This window comes from Gossypium hirsutum, chromosome D08 (assembly GCF_007990345.1).
Source record: "Gossypium hirsutum isolate 1008001.06 chromosome D08, Gossypium_hirsutum_v2.1, whole genome shotgun sequence".
Classification (NCBI taxonomy): domain Eukaryota; kingdom Viridiplantae; phylum Streptophyta; class Magnoliopsida; order Malvales; family Malvaceae; genus Gossypium; species Gossypium hirsutum.
This window is the reverse complement of record NC_053444.1, coordinates 56,370,588-56,383,129: the sequence shown is the minus strand read 5'-3', so window position 1 is coordinate 56,383,129 and position 12,542 is coordinate 56,370,588. Positions and strand designations below refer to the sequence as shown.

The 12,542-nt window shown below is 29.6% G+C and overlaps 1 protein-coding gene across 6 annotated transcripts; it reads left to right on the top strand.

Moving 5' to 3' along the window:
* The first annotated feature begins 1,318 nt into the window (after nucleotides 1-1,318).
* Nucleotides 1,319-10,680, top strand: LOC107933543 (uncharacterized). Of its 6 annotated transcripts, XR_005916885.1 has the most exons (5): nucleotides 1,341-1,609; nucleotides 1,699-1,859; nucleotides 2,563-2,671; nucleotides 8,273-8,363; nucleotides 9,761-10,680. XR_005916885.1 is itself a non-coding variant. In XM_041098492.1 (4 exons), the coding sequence occupies exons 3-4, from the start codon at nucleotides 8,273-8,275 to the stop codon at nucleotides 9,151-9,153; spliced, it is 801 nt and encodes a 266-aa protein (XP_040954426.1). In that variant the 5' UTR covers nucleotides 1,319-1,609; nucleotides 1,699-2,671; nucleotides 8,239-8,272; the 3' UTR covers nucleotides 9,154-9,654. The 6 variants fall into 6 exon arrangements, 3 of the variants coding, with proteins under 3 accessions (XP_040954426.1, XP_040954424.1, XP_040954425.1); XM_041098492.1 differs by lacking the exon at nucleotides 9,761-10,680 and adding an exon at nucleotides 9,074-9,654 and having other exon boundaries at nucleotides 1,319-1,609; nucleotides 1,699-2,671; nucleotides 8,239-8,993; XM_041098490.1 differs by lacking the exon at nucleotides 9,761-10,680 and adding an exon at nucleotides 9,074-9,653 and having other exon boundaries at nucleotides 1,321-1,609; nucleotides 1,699-2,671; nucleotides 8,273-8,993.
* The last annotated feature ends 1,862 nt before the right edge of the window (nucleotides 10,681-12,542 follow it).

Here is a 12,542-nt window from a genome sequence, read left to right as displayed (position 1 = left end):
ATGTGCTCTGTACAACCCTTTCTTTTGTAACAAAAAAATGATCATATTGTACAATTTTCAATTGTTACAACTTTTTATATTCCCACTATATTTGAGACTCACATTTAGCTTTGATACCAATCAATCGAGTAGGGGTGGTTTGTAATTTCAAGTTTTGATTTTGGATTTTAATTTCTTTGGGTTTTTAGTGTCATTGTGGCTTCAAGTTATATGAGTTTAACATTTAGATAATTTGAAGAGTTGGGGATAAAATATTTGCTATTGGGGAATGTAGTATAAGATTTGATGTATTTGTGATTGAGGGAACATCTGTTTTTAAATTATTATGATACAACTTTTAGCTTAGTGAAGTACTAAAAGTGATATAATCTCTTGTGGTTAGTATGTTTGTTTAATTTTTATATGGTAGTTAATGCAAGTTTTTATATAACCTTCATGCATGCAAAATGAATATGTTGATTTTGACTTATGCATTCCTTTGAGACTGACTTCTACAACATTTTCTACAAATTCCACGCACATCTTTCAAAGTTTTAATTTATTATAAATTGGGTAATTTTGTTATAGATTAAAGAAAGTAAAAAGTGTTTCCATTTCGAAATTGAGCAAACTAGTCTCTCTCAAAAAAAATTGGAGCAATTTAATCTCTCTAAATTTTTAAAACGATCAATTAAGGACAATTAATCATGGTGTTAATGGCTTTCTCAATTGCATGTAATTTTGATTGGTATAATAACAAATTTAACCTTCGATGTTGACATATTTTTTTAATTTGGTCTTGATGCTAAAAAAATTCAACAATTTTAACTTCAATTTACACATTTACAAAAATATTGTGGGCTAAATTTTTTAAATCATGACCAAATTAATAGAATATGTAAATTATGGTAGCTAAATTTATTATTATACCAATCAAATTTATATACAATTGACCAAAAATATTAATCTTGTGATTAATTATCCTTGGTTGCTTACTTTCGAAATTGACAGGGATTAAATTGCTTCAATTTTTTTAAGAGGGACCAATTTGGTCAATATCAAAATTGAAAGGGAATGAAGAGGTCTTTTTACGAATTAAAGACATACTAGAGGCTTTTATAGATATATATATATTAATATTTTCAACTTCAATAAATTTAATATTGTGAATTTTAATTTTAAATGTAGGTAATAATTTTTTGAAAGAATTTGTATTATTAGATATTGTAAAAATACATTTGTAAATAAAAATTAATATTTTAACGACAATTCTTGCCTCTAAAGGGATGAAATATTTTTCTAATTATTTTAGTATGTTCTCTTTTATGAATTTAGGGACGACATTTTTCTTTAAAGCTTTGGGAATGAAATTTGTCCTTAATTATGAGGATGAATTTCTGCAATATTCCTTAAAACTTTTCAAATAAACGATTGTAAAGGATGTGTTTATGACAACATAACTTGTCTCTAAATCTTTTTGAGACAATTTTCAAGCTTTTAGTGGCTAATAATGAATTTTAGGGTCTGATTGTTTTGGGTGAAAAGGTTTTTAGGAAAACATTTTCCTTATTTTACACTGTTTGTTTGCTAGAAAATGAAACCCTATAGGAAAACATCCTCCAAAACACAGGTAAATCATTTCATAATTTTCAGAAAACGTCTTACCGATTTCTAAGCCATAAGACATTTTATATTCTCTTCTCTTCACTCTCATCGCAGTGGTTCTCCCTTCCTCTCTGTCCATCAGCCTCCGCCTCTCCTCTTCATCTCTGTTCGTTGGCCTCACATCATCATTTCTGCCTCGTCATCTCTGTCGGTCGACCTTCATCCCTACCAAGTCTGTATTTTGAAGAAACCCTAAAAAATTGAAGACCCAGAAGGTTTCTCTTCTTTTCTCATTGTTGGTTCCTTCAAAATCCCTGGCGAAGTTTATCTCAACTCGGTCCTTATTTTTACTCACTTTGTTTTTATATCACCTCTTATTAGATAGCAATTATCGATTTTGGAAGTTCATGGTTTGATTGTTTGGTTGGGGAGCAAAAAGGAATTTCAGGGAAAATCATTTGAATTTCATTTTCTTTTGTTTTGATTCAAAATAGGGATTTTTTAAAGCATGACTCTATGTTTGAATGAATAAAGTTCTATTCTTTTGGATACAAAGTATATAAATTTTATGATAATTTTACTTACTTTTATTTTCTTACTATAGCCTCACTTGATCTCACTGCTTATGCCTTATATTTTTGTTTTATTACAAATTAGATTCTTTGCTTTATCTTTACCTCTTATTAGATAGAAATTATTGCTTTCGGAAGTTCTTGGATTCGATTCTTCGTTCGCAGAAGGAAAGAATTTTCATGGGAAATAGTTGACCTTTTTCCCTTCATTTTGCTTTTATTGAAAAACAGATTATTCTTTGAGCATAATACTATGTTTGAACTAGTAAAGTTCCATTTTTTTGGCCGTCACCTTTGCCTCAAACATGTAATGAACATTTCATAGGATTGAAATAGCATGTTCTGCCTGTTCTTTTTTCCATGCTTATGGTAAGTTATCTAACAAGTGGTTTTGTAAGTTTATCAGTCAGATACTGCAAGTGTAAAAGTCCCAGAACTTGATTTGGAGCTAGCTAGTGGCACACTCGGTGGGGTTGTTACAACGGTTGAAGGTTTGATTACCAAAATTAGTGAAAGTGAGTACTTTATTACTCATTTAGTTTTTCCATGTGAAACTCTATTCGATTGTTGATTTTGTTATTTATAGTTCTTTTTCCTTCATTGTTTGCTAAGTTTGAACACTTCACCCTCAAATGGTTCTCTTCACAACCTCGTTTAGGTGTTCTAGAAGAGAGAATTTCGTTTTCTTGCTGATTCTATTGTTTATAGTCCACATCCACCTTTATTTACTAAGTTTGAGCCTTTCACCCTATAATGGCTCTATCTTACAAGTGATGCTTTAGATTTCTAGAGTAGAGTGAGGCTAGTTTGCTACTATGTACAGCGTAGACCTCCGCATCTTCATTTGGCTAAAACTTTTGCTTCATTCCTAGGTTATTAAACCAATTTCCCTCTATTTGCTTCCACATTTTTTTTATTTGATGTTCTTGGGCAACTAAATTGGGGAATATTTTGAAAGTTACCTCAGATGAGATGGATGGGAATATTATGTGGTGTAAGGGCAGCATACATTACATACATACATACATACATACATACATACATACATACATACATACATACATTCACATATATGTTTTTCAGTTTTTTATTACAGTAATAATATGAGCCATGTATATGTATGTATATACTGTTGGGAGTTGGGACATATGTTCCAAATATATTAGACATGATAATTGAAGTAAGGAAAGTGAAGTTGAAGGCAATTATTCGTATCCTTGTGCCATGGTAAAAAATGCTAGGAACACAAGAGCAGCGATTAGAGAATAATTCAAATGGGAATGCTTTCTTACCGACTACTATGATCCATAAGTATCCTCCATTTGAGATCACATTGAGTTCAGCCAGTTAAGTAGTCTTGGTTATATTAAGTTATAATCTCAATGAGATTGATATTTAATTTATTGATATATATTATATATCTTTTTAGTCTGTTGCTCAGCTAGAGGTATAGTAAAATAAATGGCAGTGTTCTTCTGCTCAAGTTTGGTTATTTTGCTAAAATTTATTTGTTAGGCTAAATTTTTTGAACTATGATTCTATCTTAAGTCATAATGTGTTAATGATATGGTTGTAAAAGGTTTTTCTGTAACACCCCTTACCCGTATTCGATGCCGGAATAGGGTACGAGGCATTACTAGAACACATACATTTGCATACGTATTAAACCGAGTTACAAAATTTCATTCAAATTAAGGTTTTCCAAATTATTAACATGCTTTTATAAATATTTACATTATAACTTCAAAATACTATAATTATAACAAATAGGGCCTACGAGACCCGATACTTACTCATGTAATTCAATGCTTCATTTTTATTTCATTCAATTCACAATTTCTCATGTTCACAATTCAAATTAATTTCTCAATCCAATATACATTTCAGTACCACCATAATTCTTTTAATTCAAAACATATCACTAGAAACTTCCATTTAATTCACGTACAATTCAATATCATTAAGTTTCATACTAATACGTATTCACTATTTAACTTAACGTTTATCGATTTTACCCTTCATTAACACATTTATAAAATTCTTAGTATTGCAATGCAAACATCACTTAAGCTTAAATAACAACATCGAATCAACTCATCATCCTCTTTTTCGTCATTTTATTCTTCAAGTATGAACTTAGTATTTCATTTCCTTTTCACACCCATTTCCTACGAATATCACACAAAACAATAACATATCATTCAACCATAGTCGCAAGCTAGTGCATTTAATCCACATACCATTCATGGCCTTACTTCATACCAAATCATATACCAAATATACCATACATACATACTATGAAACTTTATTTTCCAATATGAGCTTAAACCATGATCAATAATATACAAATGTAAGCATCATTTCTATTTCCACGTTTATCGATTATAATCGATCATATAACCAATTATACATAAATCATTCATATATATATATTTAATTTTCCTCCTCTTCCTCTCTATTCCACATCCTTAGTGTACTTAACATTCTTAGAAATAACATTTTCTATAGTTTCTTTATTCACCATTATGTATATTCAAAGTTGTCTATCCAAGTCAGTATCACTAAATTATTTTTATTTGGAGCTACAGAACTTCAAATTAAGAACCATTAATTTTTCCTGAAACTAGACTCACATATCTTCTTACCATAAAAATTTCAGAATTTTTGGTTTAGCCAAATAGTACAGTTTATTGTTTAAAGTTTACCCTATTACGTAGTCTGACAGTTCTAACCACTCTTCACTAAAAATGTATTATCTAATTGTACAGAATTCAAATAGTGTTCTTGTTTGTTTATCTTGAAAATATACTCATTAAGGATTCTAAAAATATAAATTATAACTCATAATTATTTTTGTATAAATTTTAATGATTTTCAAAAATCAGAACAGGGGATTCCGAAATCAATCCGTCCCTGTCTCACTAAAATTCAAATATCTCAAAATATATAACTCTTTTCCTTGCTCTGTTTCTTTTATGTAAAAATAGACTCACTAATCTTTCATTTCATATCTTATTTACTCTCTAATTCTATTTTGACCATTTTTTGTGATTTTTCAAATTCACATGATTGTTGCTATCCAAAACTATTTTGTTGCTAATTTCACTTTTTCACTTTCAATCACTATTCAATTCAAAATTCACTTTGCCATTTTCAAGTCAATATTCAATTCAATTCCACACATATATTCATGATTCAATTACACTTAATCATTACATGATCTCATGTATTTTCACTTAGTCAATTTCCCGATGAACACTTCGGAATAATAACAGATACACGGTGGATTCAGCATACAGCAACCACCCTTTGTAATCAATGATATCCGGTGGGATCAGCACATAGCAACCACCTTATAATTAATGATACTGGTTCACATAGTAGCCTACACATAGTACTACACATGTAACCATCACTATCCGATACACATAGTAGCCTGCACATAGTACTACACACGTGATCGAAGCTATCCGGTACGCATAGTAGCCTGCACATAGTACTACACATGCGACCTATCATTCTGGTACATGTAGTAGCCTGAAAATAGTACTACACACGTGACCATCACTTTCACTTTCACTTTCACATATTGGCCTACTCACAGTTCGTGCCACACATGTGATCATTTCTGTCACTTCATTTGTATCCCTGTTTATTCCGAAGGTTCAACCAGGAATTTCTCACTTTTCTTTTTCACTAATCAAAGTCAATTCTTTATCTTTCTTGACTTATAGTGACACATTTAAATTATTTAACACTAAAATTTATCAAAACAGTCCTTGGCTCGAACTTTAGCAAAATTACGATTTTACCCTTAAACTTTTGCATATTTACACTTTTGGCCAAAAGCTCGAAAATTAAACTTCATCTCTTATTCTTATGTGTTATGACATTCTGAACATTTTTCCCTTCTATGGCAACATCAAATTCCCACTCTAACACTTACTTATGAATATTAGGTATTTTTACCAATTATGTCATTTTACTCGTTTTCACTTAAAATCGCTTAGTAAAAGTTGTTTAACATAATTTATAGTTTCATATTCTACCATAAAACATCAAAATAAACATATTTCACCTATGGGTATTTTTCCAAATATAAACCCTAGATTAAATTATTGCTAGAATAAGCTAAATCAAGTTACCAAGACTCTAAAAACGTAAGGAACATTAAAAACGGGGTTAGAACGGACTTACAATCGAGCTTGGAAGCTTGAAAACCCTAACCATGGCTTTCCCCTTGCTAATTTCGGCCATGAGGTTGAAGATGATGATTTTTGTCCTATTTTGTCTTTTTAATACTTTTTAATTACCAAATTACCAAATGCCCCTAACTTAAAAATTTCCTATTTCACTTATCTCATGTCCATTTTTGTCCACAATTTAACCAATGGTCTAATTACCATTTAAGGACCTCCAATTTAAAATTTCATAACAATTGGACACTTCTAACATGTAGAATTCAACTTTTGCACTTTTTACAATTTAGTCCTTTTGGCTAAATTGAGTGCCCAATGTCGATATTTTTTTTGAATGAAATTTTCACAAAATCATTCCGTGAAATTGTAGACCATAAAAATATAATAAAAATAATTTTTTTCCTCGTCAAATTTGTGGTCGCGAAACCACTATTCCGACTACGCCTAAAATCGGGCTGTTACATTTTCCACACATAAACCCTGATTTTTAACTTTATCAATCTCTGATTCATGATTCTGATTCTGATATGTTTGTTTTATTAAATTTGTGCTGCAGAGATGGGCAAACAGCCTTAGTAGCAATTTTTATTTTGATGCATGAGAGGTGATTTACATAAAGGAGTTATACATTTTAGAAACTTATTTAAATAAAAAGTAAATTGAATTGGTGGTTCAATCATGATTTTACATTCATATGGGTTTTACTGGAAAGTGCCTTAAGTAAACTATTATAGTGGATTATTTATTTTAAATGTAGTAGTTGACTATTAATGAAATGAATTTCGATGCATTGGAGAAAATATTACGTAATATGATAATAACATTGAAGTGTGTCCTTTGGGGACTTTTTTACTTGTTCCCTATTTATATTCAAGGCATTTTATGATATATTAGTTTGTCTTTAATGATTTACTGAGTGTGAGGGTAAATATCTAATTGATCTTAGTTCTCTGTAGCTTTTGATTATTGAGTTAGTGAAGTTATTGTGTGATTCAGAGCATTGGCTATTGCTTAGAATTTCTAGCTGATTGTATACATGTGCCACTTGCTAGCCGTTATAGATGAATATAACATAAAAAATTGAAAAATTGACTATTCAATGTTTTGAAAAGAATCTAACCATGCCTCATGAATATCCATAAGCTCCAGCGACGTTGCATAGGGGCTATTTTTATTGATGAATATTTATCTAAAATGTTTTGTAGGATGTTTATCTACTAGGAAAATTTATTTGTTGATGAATTTTCAGAGTATGAAATCTGAAGAAAGAATTACCTTATTTAATTTTTATGGAGGGACCAAAATTGAGTTATAAAATTTTGCAAACATTATAATATAATTTTATTATTGTACTACTTTTATAGCTTTCAAATTTTTATAAATTAAAGAATAATTATTTTTTTCTATTTGTGAGGGAGGCAAAAATACTTGACAACCTCTGTCGCCACCTCTGTTTTTATGTATCTAACTTTTTAATAAAAAAATTTACTTTATAATCAGTTCCATTGGGTTCCATTTTGATAGCTAAGTATATATGCCCAAGAATATGCAATCTTTAATTAAAAAATATTTTGATTACGTGATACCAGAAAATAAATAAAATAATATATTTAAAAACTAATACTGATATGATTAATATTTTAACGAACTAACCATTGAATTCATCAATATACTTGTACTTGTCATGCATATAAAATTTTAAATTAATCTAAAATATTGTATATATTAATATTTATTGAAGTATTGGTACAAAGAAAGTAGCTTAATTTCTCAAAAAATGATTAATGCAATTATAAATAGCTTGATATGTGTGTATGCATTTTAGTCATGGTAACTTTTATTCATATATGTGATCTTATGAAAATCTTGCATCTTTTTTGTAGTGATCAAATATTTGTGTGGCATTATTTTGTGTAGATGGATCGTAATCAAGATCAAAATGCAATTGTCGGAGTCATGACTTCAGTTTTCGCTTTTGGGGCTCTTTGGATTAAAAAATTAAAAACTAGTAAGGAAATTGCTTCTCACCCTCATGTGAATCGAGATTATGAAAGAGAAAATTATATTAATAGTATTTTATATAGTGGTGACCAACATTGTATTGATGTGATAAGGATGAGACTGATCGCCTTTTTTAATTTGTGTGATATTCTTAGTAGGAATAACTTGTTACAATCAACTAAATCTGTGAATATTAGGGAGCAAGTAGTTATATTTTTACATATAATTGGTCATAATGTAAGGTTTCGAGTGATTGGATCTAGATATTATAGATCAACTGAGACAGTTCACCGTTACTTTAGGATTGTATTGAGAGCTATTTTGAAATTGTATAAACTAGTTATTAGATTACCTGATGAGTCAACTCCTAGTGAAATCAGAAACAATCCAAGGTTTTATCTTTATTTTAAAGATTGTATTAGAGCATTAGATGGAACTCATATTCGTGCATCCGTTCCATTTAGCATTCAAGGAAGATTTTATAGCCGTAAAGGGGGGACAACACAAAATGTATTGGCTGTCATTACATTTGATTTGAAATTTTCCCATGTTCTAGCTGGTTGGGAAGGTAGTGCACATGATTCTCGTATTTTAAGTGATGCACTTTCACGCCCAGGAGGATTAAGAATTCCGAAAGGTAATAATTATCATTACATACCAAATAGTTCTAGTAAGCTCATAATTTATTAGTATTAATTATGTTTTGTAAAATTGTAGGTAAATATTATCTTGCTGATGCTAAATATGGCATCCGAAATGGATATATTACCCCATATCGCGGTGTCCGATATCATTAAAAGAGTTTAGTGCTCAGGAGCCTAAAAATGCAAATGAACTCTTTAATCTTCGTCATTCATCATTACGAATCACTATTGAACGTGTTTTTGGGATTTTGAAGAAACAATTTCGTGTATTAGATGCTGAACCATTTTGGAATTTTCAAACTCAAGTAGATATAATTTTGGCTTGTTGTATCATTCATAATCATATAATGGGAGTTGATCCTAGTGATTTACTTAATCAAGGATTATACAAGGAAGAGTCTGATTTGATAATACCAACTCTTACGGAGCGAGAAGAAAGAGAAGAAGCAAGAGAATGGTCTGCTAAGATAGACGAAATTGCACAAACTATGTGGACTAATTATATTGTTAGAAATATTAGATTTAAGGCTTAGGGTTATTATTTCTATGTTAGGCATGTTTTAGTATTAAAATTGTTTTTTTTCTTTTGTCAATGTTGGTTGGATAATAATATTGAAATTTTAGTTTGTTGGATTTTGAAATTATTATGTCTTGAATTTGTTAGATATTGATTATGTTTTAAGCTTGTTAGATATTCAATTTATTTTGTTTTAAGCTTCTTGGATATTGAAATGATTGACAATGACAATTATTAATGTAGAATGGGTAAGGGCAACAAAGAAGGGACCTCCAAGCAATTCAGGTGGACAAAACTGATGGAACATCTTTTTCTTGAAATTCTAGCAGAGGAGGCCCAGAGAGGAAATAAGTGTTATAATACTTTCAAAGCAGTTTCTATTAATCGAGTTGTCGAAGCTATTTTTGAAAGATTTCAAGTCCAATGTGATGCGAAGCATGTGGAAAATCATTTGAGGACTGTAAAAAACCAGTGGCAGATTATATGCACAATTCGGGGTGAAAGTGGTTTTCGATGGGATCATAACATGAAAATGATCACATGTGATAGAGCGACATATGATGCAACAGTGATGGTAATATATGTATATATATGTTAAGTATATTTCAATTGTTTTTTACTTGTTATTCTAATTGTGTATAATATCCAACAAGCACACAAGAAGTATGAACCATTTTTGAATAAAAGCATTGATCATTATGATGAAATGGCTTTGGTTGTTGGCAAAGATATGGCAACAGGGAGTTTTTCCAGAACATTTGCTAATATAGATTTGGATGATGGTAACCAAGATTCAGTGCCTATAGACTGCGACAATGAAGAGACTGAAGAGGTAAGAACAAAAGTATCTTCATCTGGCACATCCAAATGTAAAAGACAAAAGGTTCAAGAAAGTGTCATTGATGAACAAATTAAATTTGTGAGTGAAAAACTTGGCAAAATTACTAATGCTTTGGAACAATTTATTGCGGATAAGACACCACATCTTTACGAAGAAGTGATGTCAGTGGAGGAGGAAGGATTTGATGATGACTTCCTGTGTTCTTTGTTTGATTATCTAATGAGTCATGAATCTGAGGCCAAAGCTTTTTTAGTTAAAAGTAAGAAGCATAAAAAATTTTGGCTTCAAAAATTTTCTCAAGGTTGAAGATATTGATACTTTTAATGTGGTGTAATATTAGTTATGCACTTGGACATTGTTGTTGTTATTATGTGGTGTACTACTAATTATGCATTTGGATAATATTATTAATTTCTAGTATTAATTGTGGTTTGGAAGCTAATTTATAATTATTCAATCCTTTTTTTTTATAACACAATTACAAATAATTTATTTGACTTTGGTTGTTTTCAATTTATGACGGTTAATATTCTAGCTTTATAATTGAGTATTATTATATATTTAATTTTATTTATATATAAATCATTGCAATATATGTAAAAATAATTTAAAATATAAAATTATTAATATGTATATAAATTTATTAATATATGTAAAAACAGCTTTTCCGAAAAATATTTTCAGGAAATCTGCCAAACAACAGAAAATATTTTACACAGATTTATCCAAACACCAGAAAAGTAAATCATTTTCTAGAAATCATTTTCCGGAAAACATTTTACTGGCAAACAAACGGAGCCTTAATCATTTCGTAGGCTTATATTTTTAATTCCATGGAGTATTTTGTACAATTATAAATAAATAAATAAACATAAGCAATTTTTTTATAATTATGAAATATATAGTTTTGTTATGGTGTTCGCCATCACCAACCCTTAAACCAAGTCTAGAACACTTAAAACCAAGTTTGAACAATCATAAGTCATTCCATATCACTTTTTAAAGTTATAATACATTATTTTCCTTTAAAACATCATATAATTCAACATATAACTCAATCAAATATAACTAAGTTTGCAAAGTTAACAAGGTGATCAAAATCCATCAAAAGTTTCCATTAGAATTCTTTCACATACATACTCGATTTAAACTTATGTACATGCCATAAAGTATTGCCAAGAACCAAAACCATACTCTTTTCCAAGCTTCAGTATGTGATGAGATGAGTAGGGGATGATCTTCGCTCTAGAACTTCAAGTCTAGTCCTCACCTACTTGTTAAGCTTGCGAAAGGTTAGTAAGTACATCAATAATTAAACTTTCCATTAAAATTTTAACAAGAGCTAATATATATAAATTTATGGGTTAATACTAACATATGTGAAACTAATTAGAAAATATCTATAATGGAGTTTCAAACTTACAATTCATAAGTCACTTACTAATCTCATTATTAAATTCACTTACCATTAAAATTTATAGCCCAATTGTAGACTCAATAGAACATATACGATATTTGAAAGTATCAATAATCTACACCAAAGTGCCACTATTACTTGTATAGAGGTGCCACTGTCACTTGCACGAGAGTGCTATTGTCACTTGCGCGCATGAAAATTTCCTAATTGCATGCCATTTATATCCTACTAGTTCCCATTTTGTCTACATGGAGATTTAAATATTTAATTTCATTACATTCTCTCAATAAATAAAAGTAATTCAAACTTTACTTTTTTATGATTTAGTCCTTATCTATAAAAAGTCAACAATCATCATATATCATTTGACGTTTATTTTATCATTATTTAACACTTCACTTAAGAGCTTATCTAGTTATCTATTTCACTTATCTAATTTTTATACACTTTGTAATTTTTTTCCTTTTTCTTCAAATTCACTACAGATAAGCTATTCAATATATTTTAAGAATTCATCTTCACTTTCAAATAAAGTCCATAATACATATAAACAAATATCTTGTAACACCCCTAACCCGTATCTGTCACCGGAATAGGGTGTTAGGACATTACCAAGTAATCATATTCTAATAATTCATTTCAAACATCATAAAATGATTTTATATTAACATGCATAAAGTCCTTTAATAAGCCTTTGAGAGTTTGAAATCACTTTAGAAACGATTTTAGACTAAATCGGGAACATTTGAAAATTTTAGAGAAAGAAT